The following is a 16864-nucleotide window of genomic DNA, read 5'->3' as shown; positions in this document are numbered from 1 at the left end:
TGATCTATGTATGTGCTTGGTTGGTACACTTATGAACATTACCATATATCTAAGATCATAAAATTCCTATCAGAGTCTTTTACAGCTGTGGGGTGAAGCTTCTCCCATCTCACCATTTCTACACAAAATGGGGAAAGGAATAAGCTGCTGATCTCTGCCTTACAGCTCAACTCTGCACATGCATAGCATTACCAGTGCTGGATTTCCTAAAATACTTCTTCTTCATTGTATTTCACTTTACTTCTTCCTAATTGTATTTCAGTTCAACAATTACTTTGATAAAATACATATTTTGTCATGTGCAAATGACTTTAGATACCCATTAGGTCCATAAATTACCATATAGCATATATTCCAACACAAAAAAGCGTCAATTTGTTGTTGACAAAGGACAGCTGGAAATCTAAAGGGCCCCATTACCTTCAGTAGCTTAGGGCCTCATCAAACCTAAATCCGGCTCTGGTTACAGCAGATGTGGGGAACCTTTGGCCCTCTAGAGTTCCTGAATTACAACTCCCATCATCCCTGTCAATTTGCCATGCTTGCTGGGGCTCACATGAGTTGTAGTTTATAACAATCTCCAGCGGGACTTGATTGACATGAATGGGACGTGAATTGTGGATAAACACTGTAAGTATTTTATTAAAGGTCCTGAAAATTGTGGTTCTTGGGGGCGGGGGGGAGAGTGTCCTTTTGGCAAAACCAGAACCCACAGTACAGTCATACCTCAGTTGAAGTAGCTTCGGATAAGTATTCTTGGGTTGCGCGCTCCGGCGACCCGGACGTAACGGAGCGCGTTACTTCCGGGTTTCGCTGCTCGCGCATGCCAAGACAGTCAAAATGACGTCACACACATGTGTGGCGCATCATGACCCACGCACGCGCAGGTTGCGTTCGCTTCTGGATGCGTTTGCATCCAGAGGTACCACTGTACTGTACTGTCGTATTAATATGGCGGGATTTTTTGGTGGTGATGTTTTTAATTGGTTTTATTGATTGTTAGGTGACCAAAAAGAAAGAAACAACCCCAAAGGAAAGCCATTTGAAAGCGGTGCAAACAGGGCTGGATTGACCGTATTTTTCGCTCTATAAGACGCACCAGATCACAAGACGCACCTAGTTTTTGGAGGAGGAAAACAAGAAAAAAATATTCTGAATCTCAGAAGCCAGAACAGCAAGAGGGATCGCTGCGCAGTGAAAGCAGCAATCCCTCTTGCTGTTCTGGCTTCTGGGACAGCTGCGCAGCCTGCATTCGCTCCATAAGATGCACACACATTTCCCCTTACTTTTTTGGAGGGAAAAAGTGAGTCTTATAGAGCAAAAAATACGGTACATATAAGCTAAACAAGCTATAGCTTAGGGCCCCACTCTCTTGCCCGCCCGCCCCATTACGAGTCTTTGCAAATTGTGTTTCTAAAGGAACTTTTGTTATTGCCAAATGCCAATGTGTTTGCATTATTAAGTTTGTTATGAATAAAAAAAAATCACTTTAAGTTACAGCTTAATAATTATTTCACTATTAATACACTTAATTGCATTTCGCTATTAGCATACTACTTCTTAATTGTATTTCAGTCCAACAATTACTTTGATAAAATACATATTTTGTTATGTGCAAATGGCTTTAGATACCTATTAGGTCCACAAATTACCATATAGCATATACTGTAGTCAGCACAAATCACAGCAACAATTTTTTGTTGACAAAGCACAGCTGGACATATAAAGGGCCCCCATTACCTTCAGTAGCTTAGGGCCTCATCAAACCTAAATTCGGCCCTGGGTGTAAGGCCGCTTTAAAAGAACGTCGTGCGGACGTGACCCGCAAAAAAATAAAATACTGTAAATCAAAATCACACCCAGTTCCCAGAAGCGCGCGCGCCCTCTAACGGCCAACGGCCAGCCTCGCCTCTCCCTCCCCTACGTCACTGCACAGCCTCCGTTTTCTGCCGCGCGCATCGCTCTCTCAAACTTTTTGCGACGCCAAGGGGCGGGTGGAAAGCCGGTCGCGCTTTGCGGCGGAGCGGCTAAGCTCCAATAAACGCTCTCTCGCGCCTCCCTCGCCCCGCCCCCTTCCCCGCGTGCGCCTCCCGTCTCCTCTCTCCTCCCTCACGCTTTCGGAACCTGGCCGTTCGCGACACCGCCTCCGCCGCGCTTTACGGCCGCGGGGATGAGGGGCGGGGAAAATGTCTGAGCGGCGGAGAGGAGGCGGAGGCAGAGGAGAGGCGGTTTCGGAGGAGGCAGCAGCGTCGTCCGCGGGGGTGGCGTCGGCGGGAGCGGAGATGCCGGCGAAGAAGCAGAAGCTGAGCAGCGACGAGAACAGCAACCCGGGGGACCTGTCCGGCGACGAGAACGTGAGCGGGGGGCCCTGAGATAGGAAGACACCCCTCTCTCAGGCTTGGGGCCTAGCGCGTCGCTTAGCAACGCGGGGGGGGGCTGGTGGTCTTCTTCCCTCCCCCCTCCTGAGAGGGGGAGCCTGAGGTCATGGGTGTCCTGTTTATAATTTCCATTATTAATATACTTATTTATATGCCGCCTTTATCTTCCAAGGAGTTCGGGCTGGTGCACATGGTTCCCCACCTCCCCATTTTTTCTTCACTAGGTAGGTTAGGCTAAGAGTGGGTGACTGGCTCCAGGGTCACCCAGCGAGCTTCGTGGATGAGTAGGGATTTGAACCCAGGTCCTAGCCAGGCACTCTTCACCACACTGAGGCTCCCTTAGGGCAAGTGTGGGGGAGCCTCCAGGTATTGCTGAACTGCAGCTCCCATCATTGAGTTGTAGACATAGCTGTTTCCCTTTTTTAAAGGGAAATTCCCTTATTCTGAATAAGATTCCTCGCAAGAAAAAGGAAAAGTTGCAGCATAAGGGGTCTCTATAGTATAGTGTATTTTAAAATGGGATTTCAGAGTTTTTAGGGGGTTTTGAATGTTTTATGTAGTTTTTCAATTGCATTGTTCTGCATTGGACAATGACAATAAAGATATTGTATATGGTTGTAGAGGTGGAAGGGACCCCCGAGGGTCATCTAGTTAACCCCCGGCAATGCAGAAATCATCAACTTAAAGCATCCACGATAGATGGCCACTTAGCCTCTGCTTACCTTCAAGGAAGGAGAGTCCACAATCTCCCGAGGGGGTTTCTGGGGCTGTTGGGAGTTGTGGTTCAAGGGCTGGAGGGTCCCATTCCCCCCACTGCAAGGCAGCCTCCCTGCTCCAACCTGCTGCCCCGAAGGTGGGTTTGCAACCTCTTCCTAGACCTCAATCCTCTTTGGGGTGCCTCATGGGAAGCAATTCATAAATGAAATTGATGATCTCCCGCTGGCCCTGGGACCAGTGATAAGGAAGGATGGGAGCGGTAGCCCACCAGCTTCTGGAGCCAGGTGGGAGAAAGCAGGCTTAAAGGTCAAAGGTGAAAGGTCTATGCAGCTGCAGTCATCCCTGACCGCTAGCCCATGCTGGCTGGGGCTGATTGGGGCTTTGGGAGGCCACAGCACCTAGTGGGTGTTCTCTTGATTATACAGTACATTGCTGCTGTTTGGAACCAATATTGTTCATATGCAGGTGTTTAGCCTGTGTGTGGGATGCTATTTCTCTAGGCTTTCAGGCTGCAGGTGATGGAGTTCTTGTTCATGAGAAGAAATCAAAGGAGAACCCCTTTGCATCTAGATAGCTAGGGTGCCAAGAAGAATTCTAATGTAGAACAGTTTCCTCCTGGAACCTGGGCTTCTATATTTGCCATCTTGCTACACTTGCTTTTATAAACAGAACATTAGAATGAGTTAGGGAGAGAGTTGGGCTAAAATACTTTCCCCTGATTATATTTAGGCTTCTGTCTTAGCCATCTTCTCTGTATCCACTCCAGTTATCTTCACATAGAAAGCTAGCATGTCAGGGATGAAGTTAGTCTGTAACTCTTCTCACTGACTTGGTAGCTTTCTCTGTTGAAGGAAATTTGTTTCTGAATGGAAGAGACGGGTAGGCAAAATAATTTTCAATGGCATCCTAAGTTTCTACCTATGTTAAAAAGAAAGAAAGTAAAGCTGATGATTCTCTGCTTTTAGGAAACCAGCAAATTGGCAAGAACTCAGGTTAGATACCCCTTATTTGACAAAAAACTATTTCTGCTTACTGCAAGCTTTTTTTTATTTCAGTGGAATAATTTAGGAGCAGTTGGGGGAAATAATTGTTGCTGCTATCGTTTAAAACAGCTGGGAATCAGAAATCCTTGGCAATCTGTGGCAAATGACAAATAGATCTGCCCTCTCATTCTCTAAACGTGTGAATCATCTTGCCTATTGTCGTTGAATACTTTTAGTTGCTCAGTATCCTCTATTTCTGAATAAGGTTGCCTCATTGTTCTGAAGTAGCTGGAGGATCTTCCTTCACTTAGTAAGTTAGTTTTTTTTGCTGTGAATGTGGGTCTTGATCTGTTTTGAAAACCAACCTTCTTTATGCTTTCAGGATGATGCTGTTAGCATAGAGAGTGGTACTAACACTGAACGCCCTGATACCCCTACAAACACCCCCAATGCTCCAGGAAGAAAAAGCTGGGGGAAAGGAAAATGGAAGTCAAAGAAATGCAAATACTCCTTCAAATGTGTAAACAGCCTCAAGGTATTTTGTCAGCAGACATCTCATTAGAATGAAAATTACTTGCTGCCTTTATACAGTGGTACCTTGGGTTACAGACGCTTCAGGTTACAGACTCCGCAAACCCAGAAATAGTACCTTTCTCATTCTTTGCTTCAGGATGAGAACAGAAATCATGTGGCAGTGGTGTGGAAGCAGCAGGAGGCCCCATTAGCTAAAGTGGTACCTCAGGTTAAGAACGGACCTCTAGAACGAATTAAGTTCTTAACCCGAGGTACCACTGCAACAGTGTTTTGTACTTCAGTGATTCAAATAACTTATTTACTGGATCAGAAATATTTGAACTGGTATTCTTTTTCAAACAGCAGTCGGGTGGTGGTTCTGGGCAGTCCACAAGGAAGATCTTGTGTTCAGGAGAATGCTGCCTCAGAACAGGCTTCTTGTACTTCACATGGCAAATAGCTGTGGATAGATACATTCTCCATGTAAGCTAGTGGCCCTGCCACCTAAGCACACTTAACCAGGTAGCAGGTCCTGCTCATATGAAGGGAAAATCAGAAGCAGCTTTAGAGAAATTTTAAGTATGGTTACTCGCAACACACACACACTTAACTTGCGTGCATTCAGCTTTACACACTTGGCAAAAAAACTATAAAAATTAAAAAGTGGGTGGGCATCCAGAGGAAAAGACTTTGGCAATCCTACTCACCATTGAACCCAATGTGTTTTGACTATATGTGATTTTGGCTTTATGCAATATGTCTGGAACTTAACCCCCACCTAAGTTGAAAGTTGCCTATATATTATTTGTAATATAATAATTTCTCTTTCTGTGGCAGCAGGTAAGTTAGCTCATGGACACATTCTTCAGATAGTAATCACTATCACGTTGATGCTGTTTTTCAGCTTTGAAGTCCTTTAAAGCTTAAAGCAGTGTTTTCTCTCAGATCAGTCCAAAACCCCTATTCTAAATGTTCTTTGCATGCTTTTGTACATGTTTCATGTTGTTGCCTTTAGTTGAAGTTTGTACCACAGGAAAGCAAGATATGTTTTAACAAATAACAGGAAACTGAAGGGTGTAGTCTCTCTTTTCGGGTGGCTAAGATCAGCCACTGAAGGTGAAGGCCGACTTTTTTTGAAATAGAAGTATAGGCCTGGATACCTTTGAAAATATAATAACAAAACAGTTACAGCACATGTCTGTCTTGGGGAGAAGGCATTTAGCAGGAAAAAAATTAGCAAAAGTTTTATTTTCAAAAGGTTATCGAAAGTCTGTGGTGTTGTTTGTAGATTGCTATATTTGTTATAGCATATCCTACTACGTGCTCTGATCCTTTTAATTGGTGGTGTGGGAATTTATGCTTGAGCCCTTTACACATGTAAAATGTGTTCTTCCATCAGGGCAGCCTTTCCCAACCTGGTTCCCCCCAGATGTTTTTGACTCCCAACTCCCATCTGTGCCAATCAGCATGGCCAGTGATCAGGGATGATGGGAGCTGTAGTCCAAATATTTGGAGTGGGCCAGGTTGCGGAAGGTTGCACTAAGCTGTTCCCTACAACTCCCCGTAAAACATTGTGAGAAGGGTAACATACTTGTTTTGACTAAGGCTGGATAATTTGTATGTTGTGTATGTTGCTGAGTTATTTAAAATCTGACATGATATTTGGAATCCTTGAAATGTCAGTATAATATAGTTTTATTCTTTAATACTGTACTCCCAGTTCCTAGTGTTCTGAATCATAAATTGGAATAAGACTTCTAGTGAGATTGGAAAGGCAATGCTCTTGTTTAGTTTCTTTTCCTACCAGTTGTTGAGCCCTCTTTTTCCATTTCAATCCTAGTCCATGCTCATAACTTCAGTTGGAAAACTCAAAACTTGGAAGGAAAATTGTGCCATTTATTTATGATGACATTTATTATATACCTTTCACCAGCAAGTCCTACAGTGGGTTAATTAGCATGTATACCTAGGTTTCTTGGAGTAGGCTGGACACAATTCGATTCTGGCAGGCATTGCTTTCATGAATGGCTTACTAATAGTAGAGTTGTCCCATGGGCAACACTCCTTCCTCTCAATCTCTAAGGTTTGTTCAAAAAAATTCTGCTAATGCAGACAAGTCGCCTTAGCCTAGTAGTGTTGGTGACATAGTGTTGCCACCAAAAATAGCTTCCTTGTCTCACTTGGAAATACTTCCCTATGATGTCGTGCAGTATGTTTCCGCTCCCTCATTCTACATCAGGGTTGGGGACCCTGTGACCATGTAGGACCATGTAGATGTGTTTAGACTACATCTCCCATGATCCCTGATTATTGGCCATCCTGGCTGGGGCTGATGGGAGTGATAACATTGCAACCTGGGTAAGTGTTCCAAAATGGTACTGATGACAGGGAGAGACGTCATCATTGGAATGCTGTTTTTTTCAGCAGCATCCCCATAGTCCACATAATGTGTACTTCTGCCCTGAAAAGAAATGTCCTAAATATATTAAATGCATTTGTCTTCTCTCACAACTTTTGTTTTGACGCAAATTCTTCTTATACCTTTTTCATTTTCAGGAAGACCATAGTCTGCCATTGTTTGGGGTACAGTTTAACTGGCACAGCAAGGAAGGCGATCCCTTGGTGTTTGCTACTGTTGGCAGTAACAGAGTGAGTGACAAGTTGAAACTTATTTTACATTTCACTTATTTACTGCTTTCCCAGATCTTGCTTCCTTTTCATAACGTTGAAATATATCTTGCAGGTTTTTCCCAAACTCTAGGCATTATTTCTGATCCCAAGAGCCAAATTAAACAGTTTTGTGATGTGGTACAATAGTATAGTGCAAAGGTAGTTGCAGATGGCCACAGTTCTAGATAAACATATACATGGGTTTGCTAGGAACACTTCCAGTTGAAGGTGTGTTGAGAATGCTCATACTCAGTTGAGTATAAAAGTTGGGTTTGAAAGGAAAAATCACTTGTCTGTCCATTGGGTGTGCAGCTGAAGTAAAATCTCAAAATCTCTGCTATTAAAAATGTCCCCCCCCCCGCTTGCCTGGCAGCATATTTAAACACCTCAGAAGAGACATTTGCAGTCTGCTCAAGTAGTGCGATGTCAATAAACAGTAGGTGAAAAAAACTACATAAGCCTTGAAACAGTTAGCTTCCTGCAGCTGCTGCTATAATCAAGCACTCCTCTCAAAGGCAGTTGTTTTCACGATTGTTAATAACTGCTCATTTTAGCTAAATAAATCCCAGCAAAGATTTTTTTAAAAAATTCTGTAACTAGACTTCATATATCAGAGGTAGCATAGGAACCTGAGGACCATTCACTGTGGACATAAGAGAAGGTCTTGTGGTTTGAACAGTCCTGAGGACAACTTAAGGAAATTGCTGACCTGGTGATATATTAGGAATGCACACAGATGAAGTCTTTATGTCCCCCTCAATCAGTGGTAGTGCCCTTTGGCACTGGTAGAGTGGAAGGTAGGGAAGCCCAACAGTAGGTAGAACCCAAGTCAGTGACAGGTGCAGCCAATGCGAAGCCAAGCCAACTAATTCTACTTTTGTCCCCATCTGCCTCTTCTGCAATACAGCTGAGTTCTGCAAGGGCAATACTGAAACTGAGGAGGGGGAAGCTCACAAGTAACACCACCCCTTTGACAGGCTGCAAGTAGGGAGGAAAGGCAGGCAGGTGAGGGCTGGCTGCAGGCAGAATGAGGTTGGTGGAGCAGCAGTTCTCCATTTGACCTAATGGACCAGCTTCCATCGCTCTCAGTAGAAGTGGATGGAAACTTGAATATTATATGACTTAATTCTATACACTGTGTAGAGTTGTTCAGTTGTCAGAATCGGGAACTCTCTAATTTCTTGTGCTTTATCCACCTCCAGGTTACTTTATATGAATGCCATTCGCAAGGAGAAATACGGTTGCTACAGTCTTATGTTGATGCCGATGTATCCTTTACTACGTCTTTGTTTCTTTTTAAAAAAATATTTTTTATTAACCGACAAATCAAATCACATCACATAAATTCCAAATTACAAAGCCGAATTTTAAATTTTTGTTGGGGTGACCTATATTTCAAGTTCCGAAGAGGGATTCCGATCATCTTCTTGCTGCTGTGTTAATATCCACAAATCTGTCCAAATAATGTTCATAATTCTATCCAGTCTTATCTTGCTGTTTCCACATCTCATCTTGTTCGTATATTTTCCTTTTTTTCTTTATGATCTCTTCTGATAATCTCCTTAAGCAGGTAAACACCAATTATAATCCTGTGTGAATTTTTCCGTTCATCCAATCATATCAAGATGGTTTCCATATATCATCACTTTCATAAATAACAGCACTCTTTCCATCGTTAATCTCGCAAATCTGTCGCTCTTTAGTCCTTCTGAGGAGGCTCACCCACAATATGAAAACAGATCTGTTCCTCCTCCCAGACATAAGTCTTTCGACAGAACTTGCCAAAATGGCGACAATTTTTTTTGCTGCGTCATTCCAAAGCTCTTATGCTTTCCACGATCTTCTTGAAACATGCTTTGGTTAGAAAATTATCTCCACACAGTCTTAAATCCACAGCTTAAGTCATTTAAACGGCATTTCTAACTTGTGACTTGTGGGGGGGGGGGGGATTCTTGGTTAATCACAGAGAGAAAAGAAAGGAAAGGTTTTTCCCCTCCCCCATCCAGTCCCGTTGCCGAACATACCGAGCCTTGGTGTGTCTTCTCATGCTTTATTCTTGTTCCTCCGACCTGTCTTGTTTATCAGAGATCTCTTCAGTTAGCAGTCTTTACTGCCCCTTCCTTGAAATATGTGCATTAGCTTCCTCCTAATTGTTTCTTTTGAAGTTGCTGCAGCTAGAAGCGCAAATCAGAGACAGCGTCCAGGAGCGCCGAGACCCGCACAAGGGCTTTCTGCCTAGTGCCCCCACCCCCACAAATTCGGGGGTGGTATAGGGCACAGCAGGCAAGGGCAGTCCTTCCCACACGCTTGGGGGGGCCGGGAGGCTGTTTACTCCCATCACAGCCTCTTAATTACCTCGTGTGGGTCGGAGAGATGTTATTGTCAGCCATCTTCCGATGTGCCCCTAGTGGCCCCCCACTACGTCTTTGTTTCTAGGGCTGGTTTGAGAATAGTTTCATAGCTTTCCCTGCTTAACGAGAACGCAGTTAAAGAAACACTTTGCAAGACTAACTTCAGTTAATATGGTGAAAGTAAATGATATCCTTCCATGTCAAATTTTGGAGTTCATTGCAGAATGGTCCCTTCCAGGCCAGTGGTTTCTCAGTTTTCCCACTGACGGGTTGCTTCAAACCATTCTCTGCGCTTTCACATAAGCCCAGTAGGCACTTGACTTTCTGCTTTGTGAACTGTAGATTGCTTTGTTTATGTTTAAATATTTTTGGTTAAATATCTGGTGGGCAGTGGGACGTTCCACAGGTGCATGTCTAGCCCTTAACTGCACACTTCAGGCAGATGAAAACTTTTATACTTGTGCATGGACCTATGATAGCAATACAAGCCACCCCCTTCTGGCTGTGGCTGGATCAAGGGGCATTATTAGGATAATTAATCCCATTACAATGCAGTGCATAAAGGTGAGTTGGTCCAAGATGTAAATATTAATGCTCAAAATCGATTCTAACATTTTGATGCAAAAAAATACAGAGATGTGGAGGGAATAACCTGACCTCTAAATTCTGTTGTAGCACTATGTGGGCCATGGCAACGCAATCAACGAATTGAAATTTCATCCCAGGGATCCAAATCTTCTCCTGTCTGTGAGCAAAGGTATGGAAGTAGGTTCCTTTTGAATGTTTAGGAACGATCTGGTAGTGGGTTAGTTCTGTAAGAGCTAAAAGGGGGAAAGGGCGACACCAAAAATGCACACAACATCCCAAATAGGAACCTCAAATTGGTGTGGGAAGGAGAATGCATTTTGAAATGTAAACTACCCAACACATTTTCACAAATTAGCTTTCAGTACATATAACAGCATCTTCATATCCCCCCCAATTTAGATTACATATCCATTATATCCAAGGGTGGTTTAGAACAGTTTAAAAATACAATATCAAAATCAGTTAAAAGAGTCTAGAGCATAAGGGTGTATCTTTAAAAAAAAATGTATCACAGGTGTAAAAGGTAAAGAGGTGTGTCTTCAGCTAAATACATCTTTGTGTGGAGGGAATTGCACAATGGCTGTTACTCCCTTCCTAAGTTTCCACTATTTGGACATGGCACTAAACTATGGCTCAGTTACATTATGGGAACAAGCCTTGAGAGGAGGTTGCCGCCGACTTGCTCCTCCCTGGTTGTTTTGCTGTGTACTGCACTGAGCCATGGTTTGGCTTTGCATGTTGTCCGAATATGAGCTCATGGTTTAGCTCTCCATACCATAGTTAATGGTTTGTCTGAAGAAAACAGCGAGTCCAGGTTCAGACGGCATTAAGCCAAACCATGGCTGACTCAGCACAGCAGCGAAATGATGGGGGGGGGGAGAGGCCATGACCCCCAACCATGGTTTGTCTTAGTAATACCTGTGAACCAAGTCAATAAGTTTTGTATGCAGTTTTGGGGTTGAACCACTTAGTTGATCAGAATATACTATTGTGTTTATTGTGAGATGATGGAATCTAACCTTTCTGTTTCCCCTCCCCTTTTTACTAGATCATGCATTGAGACTGTGGAACATTCAAACAGACACTTTGGTTGCAATATTTGGAGGAGTAGAAGGGCATAGGGATGAAGTTTTAAGTGCAGTAAGTGAAAAACTGTTGAGCAGCTTGAAATTTATCAGTGCTGCCCTACCCCCGCTCCAAAGTTTTCCCCCCTACTTTGCTAAACAAATTTTAAATTGTGGTTTGCATTTTAATTATAGGTCAGAAAATGGAAATTTGCTTAATAGGATAGCTAATAACCTGATTTGTATAATCTGGGGGCTTCACTGTTGATTTTATTTTAATCTTGTATGCAAAATTGAAGTTGCTACATTCTGTGTATAGGATTATGACCTCCTTGGTGAAAAAATTATGTCTTGTGGCATGGATCACTCCCTGAAACTCTGGCGAATCAATTCAAAGAGAATGATCAATGCAATCAAAGAGTCCTATGAATACAATCCCAATAAAACCAACAGGTAAGGGCAATCCTAGTGTGATGTTTTCCTCACCCCAGTATATTCTTCAGCTCATCATTGAAATCCTATATCAACACCTTTTGAAACTTGCTAGTGGTTAGATCTTGAAATGAGGCTGTAAATTGCTTGAAGTTTTTCCCCTCCCATGACAGGTATGATCCAGCTGTCATGTCAGTGGTAAATCAAAGGTAATGGTTTACCGTGAACATGCCAGTTTTATTTATTACTTATTTCATAGTTTTGCCCTACCAGTATGCAAGCCATGACCTCTGACGTAGCATTTTGTCTGAAGTAGGAGTTAGTTTGTTTCTCTCCAAACAAACGGTGATCAGTAAGCCAAGGACAAACCTTAGCTACAGAATGTGGTTTGGTTGGACTGAAATATTGATCCCTGATTTGGACATGGCAATAAGACCCAGCTGTTGTGGCTTTAAAAATAGGTGACATTGATGTGTTCAAGGTAATGAACTGTGATATGCGAATTAGGCCAAACCTATACAGTGGTACCTTGCTTGCCGAATGGCTTAGTTGTTGAACAAATCGGCTTTGTGAATGTTTTTCAGAAGCCGAACGTCTGATACGGCTTCCACTTGAGTGCAGGAAGGTCCTGCAGCCAATCGGAAGCAGCACCTTGGTTTTTGAACGGTTTTGGGAGTCAAACAGACTCCCGGAATGGATTAAATTCGAGAACCAAGGTACCACTGTATGTGACTATCCAGAATCAAGTCCCATAGTGTTCCATGGAACTTTACTTCCAGTTAAGTGGATATAGGATTGCAGCTTAAATGTCAGTTTTCCACTTTCCCCTTTTTTGCAGGACAAGCTCTGCAGTGTTTAAAATAATGTATTTTATTGTTTGTTAAGATTCATTGTAAGTTTGAAGGCTTTACTAAGCTATATTAGCATAAATATCCTTGAAAGATTTGGTGGAAACCCTTAAACCATAGTTTTTCACTTCTGATAGCATGGGAAATGGTGATTTTAAAAATGAAAACAGGCTTTGCTGAAGTTGAGTGGGGGGGGGGGTTAAGTGAGAGTTGAAGAGAGGACATGTAAGAACATGGCTTCTTACATTTGAATTCAGCCAGTGACCCATATTTTTTTATTTTGGCGGGACGGGAATATAAATTATTCCACCTCTATTGTCATTGTATCCCAAGCTCCTGCAGTTGTGTCTTTCCTCTGCCCAACTGCACTGATCAGATGCATCAACTCTCTCCTTTGCAGGCCGTTTGTTTCTCAAAAAATTCACTTTCCTGACTTCTCCACCAGAGATATACATAGAAATTATGTAGATTGTGTGCGATGGCTAGGAGATCTGATACTTTCCAAGGTAGGATGGCTTCAGTTTCAATAATGTCACATTTATGTTTTGATCTCTGAAGATTTAAAAGTGATTAATAATAATAATAATAATAATAATTTATTATTTATACCCTGCCCATCTGGCTGAGTGTCCCAAGCCATTCCGGGTGGCTTCCAATCAAGTGTTAAAAACAATACAGCATCAAGTATTAAAAACCTCCCTAAAGAGGGCTGCCTTCAGATGTCTTTTAAAGAGAAGATAGCTGCTTATTTCCTTCATATCTGAAGGGCAGGCGCCACTACCAAGAAGGCCCTCTGTCTAGTTCCCTGTAACCTCACTTCTCGCAATGAGGGAACCGCCAGAAGGCCCTCAGCGCTGGATCTCAGTTGAACGATGGTGGAGACGCTCCTTCAGGTATACAGGACCGAGGCCGCTTAATTTAATTGATGAGAATAGGAAAATTTACTGAAATGGTATCTTCCTACTATTTTAAAAAAATCCCAGTAGCGTGCCTCCTCTTCCCACAATAAAAATACTGTTGATGGCCTAAAGCAGTCTATCTCCTCCACATTTTTGTATGCAGGATCTGAGTGTGGAAATGTTTTGTGGGTTATATTGAAGCCTTCTTTTCCCTCTGTCCACAGTCGTGTGAAAATGCCATTGTGTGCTGGAAACCAGGCAAAATGGAAGATGACATCGATAAAATAAAGGCCAGCGAGTCTAATGTGACCATTTTAGGAAGATTTGATTACAGTCAGTGCGATATATGGTATATGAGGTTTTCAATGGATTTCTGGCAAAAGGTAAGGGCCAAGGCAGAGATTAAGCAAGGATATTTAAGATTAGTCCAGTGCACAGGTGAAGTTCAGCTGGCATTGTTGCTTCTCATGCGTGCTTGAGGCTCCCATATTTTGTAATATATGTAGGCGGATATGCCATATATCATAAAATATGGCTGTTGTGCGTAAACCATAATGGGTAGTATACTCTTCTATGGGGCCGGTCCATCCGTGAGGCACACTGAGAGAGTCGCCTCAGGCAGTGGAAACCCGGAGGCACTTCCTGGGTTCCGGCGAGATCTCACGAGAGCTCTTGCAATAACCTGGAAGCCACAGCTGTGTGACCCTGGAAAGCGAGGCTTCAGCAGGTCAGCAAGTGTGGGTGGCAAAATGGGATGGGCTACCCTTGCTCTTCTTTATGCATGGCCCATGTTGCACATGCACAGTGTGGATATTAAGGGATGCAAAAGGAGAAAAAATTATGCCATATTGCTAAAAATAATTAAAAATAACAGGAGATTATCTTACAACTAGGTTTGTTGGACAATAAGGGTGTTAAAGGTGTCCCGGAGGAGGATATTATATTCATTCAGATATTTTTAGGGCAAAGCCCTCACAAGGTGACTTGCATAATATAGAAATACAGCAGAGGTGAGGGGAACGGTCAGATCAAGGAAAAGTTACCTCTTGGCAGCCATCCTAGGGGAGCAGAGAGCTCATGAGCATGAGACTTGCTTATGCAACTCTAAACCAGCCTTCCCCTACAGTAGCCCTCCAGATATCTTCGGACTACAGTGGTACCTCGGGTTACATACACTTCAGGTTACAGACTCCGCTAACCCAGAAATATTGCCTCAGGTTAAGAACTTTGCTTCAGGATGAGAACAGAAATCGGGCTCCGGCGGCAGCGGGAGGCCCCATTAGCTAAAGTGGTGCTTCAGGTTAAGAACAGTTTCAGGTTAAGAACGGACCTCTGGAACGAATTAAGTACTTAACCCGAGGTACCACTTGCTAATCTCCAAACAACATAGATGATTATTGGGGATGATGCTGTCTGACAACATCTGAGGATGCAAGGCTGGGGAAAACTGCACTAAACCATAGTCTATCATTCTTTCGGAACAAAGCCTATTGCCTCCAGAAGTGTAGTAAGGAAGGATACCCTATTTTGATTTTGGCTTCTCTAATTGTCAAAATGTGATGTAGTATCAATTAATTAGTTGCTGAGGGCACCCTTAGTCAATCCACTGCCCACCATATGTTTTGGACAACAGCTTCCAACTGTCTTGGAAGAGAGAGCCAGTGTGGTGTAGTGGTTAAGAGCGGTAGTCTCGTAATCTGGGGAACCGGGTTCGCATCTCCGCTCCTCCACATGCAGCTGCTGGGTGACCTTGGGCCAGTCACACTTCTCTGAAGTCTCTCAGCCCCACTCACCTCACAGAGTGTTTGTTGTGGGGGAGGAAGGGAAAGGAGAATGTTAGCCGCTTTGAGACTCCTGAAGGGGATTGAAAGGCGGGATATCAAATCCAAACTCCTCCTCCTCTTCTTCTTCTTCTTCTTCTTCTTCTTGACTAGCACAGCTGGAGTGCACCAAGTGGGCAAAGGATTAGAAATTCCCAAGGTACTGATGGTGCATTATCCTTGAGTTGTCTAGGGAAACATTTATTCTTGAACCTGTTGAGAAAACGAAAGAAAATTATGTTCGCATGTAGAGTGCAATATTGAAACAGTCATTGTCACCACAGCATTTGGCTATATAAATCTTCTGTTCTTTTTTAGATGTTGGCATTGGGCAATCAAGTTGGCAAGCTCTATGTCTGGGACTTAGAAATAGAAGATCCTCATAAGGCCAAGTGAGTGTTTCTGAATCCCCAGCTTTGCACCAGAATTCTGGCTTATCAACACTGAAACAGACAAGTCAACCCCTTTACCATAACTTAGGAAGTTGTAATAAAGAAGTACAGGCCATAAGCATGTTTGTCTTCTCAAAGTTTGGATTACAGCTTGCTGCCTTTGTTCTGGGAAGGTAACAGTGTAAGAGACCTGGGCAGGGTGGGGAATCCGGAACAACTTTGTGTATGAACATGCACTAATTTCTGACAGACCGGGGGGAGGAGATGGTAACTTCCCCTGCCATAGATCTGTGATTAAGCTTTTTCAGTGTTTGAGTTATTTATAGTTAGGATAGGTGTCCAGGAGAGAAAATCCTGTTTCAGGGTCATACCACTTAATAGGGCACGTGAGGCATCACAAGATGAGATGTGCCTTCATTAAAAACACCCCCTGAATGTGAAAACAAGAATATTGAGAAGCTTCACATGCTTCTTGTCTATGGATTAGTTTAAAGTGATACAGCCCAGAAAGCTTCCATAAATTAACATATTTTGGGGTGGGAGAAACGGGATAATGTGATCAGGATGTCGTTTAAAGGGAGGAGGGATGAAGTTAAGAACTGTGCCTGTTGTCTTATATCCTTTCGTTCACATGGTGTTGAATGAAGAGAAATATAACGCTTTATCTCTTTTGATAGGTGTACAACTCTTACTCACCCAAAGTGTGCTGCTGCCATTCGACAAACCAGCTTTAGCAGAGACAGTAGTATCCTTATAGCTGTATGTGATGATGCCAGTATCTGGCGCTGGGACAGGCTCCGATAAGTTACTTACAACTTGAGAATTACAAAATTATGTACTGCTTTTTGTGTCAAGGATAATTAGCTGATTTGGTAGTACTGTAACTGCTTTCAGAGTAGCCCCCCCCCCCAATCAGTTGAACTTAGCAATGTTTACATTTGGTTTTTGATAACATTGCCTTGTTCAGAAGCTGCTGCTTTTTAATAAAAATATTTTTGTACGTTTGGTTTATTGTCCCATTTCAATTCAGTGTTTGTAGTATGTAAAGTTTCTTTGTACTGTATATATACTTGCTGCTTGTATTCAGCCATATGTTAAATAAGCTTGTATGAGTATGGGTGTGCCCTACAATTCTGCAGGATGCAAGAAGCACATTGAGTGCAGAATTCTTCCTGAGAAAGTTGTCCTTGATTTTGAAAATGTCTAGCC

At 42.9% G+C, this 16864-nt stretch overlaps 1 protein-coding gene across 1 annotated transcript; it reads left to right on the top strand.

The window, feature by feature from the left end:
• Positions 1 to 2171: 2171 nt before the first annotated feature.
• EED (embryonic ectoderm development) lies at positions 2172 to 16655 on the top strand. The gene is made up of 12 exons (XM_081909968.1): positions 2172 to 2354; positions 4461 to 4613; positions 7148 to 7240; positions 8464 to 8529; positions 10051 to 10176; positions 10288 to 10369; positions 11249 to 11340; positions 11584 to 11717; positions 12945 to 13050; positions 13668 to 13826; positions 15582 to 15655; positions 16333 to 16655. The coding sequence occupies exons 1-12, from the start codon at positions 2187 to 2189 to the stop codon at positions 16457 to 16459; spliced, it is 1380 nt and encodes a 459-aa protein (XP_081766094.1). The 5' UTR covers positions 2172 to 2186; the 3' UTR covers positions 16460 to 16655.
• Positions 16656 to 16864: the final 209 nt, after the last annotated feature.

Source organism: Podarcis melisellensis (genome assembly GCF_964234715.1).
Source record: "Podarcis melisellensis genome assembly, chromosome: 4".
NCBI lineage: Eukaryota > Metazoa > Chordata > Lepidosauria > Squamata > Lacertidae > Podarcis > Podarcis melisellensis.
This window is presented reverse-complemented; position numbering and strand designations above follow the sequence as displayed.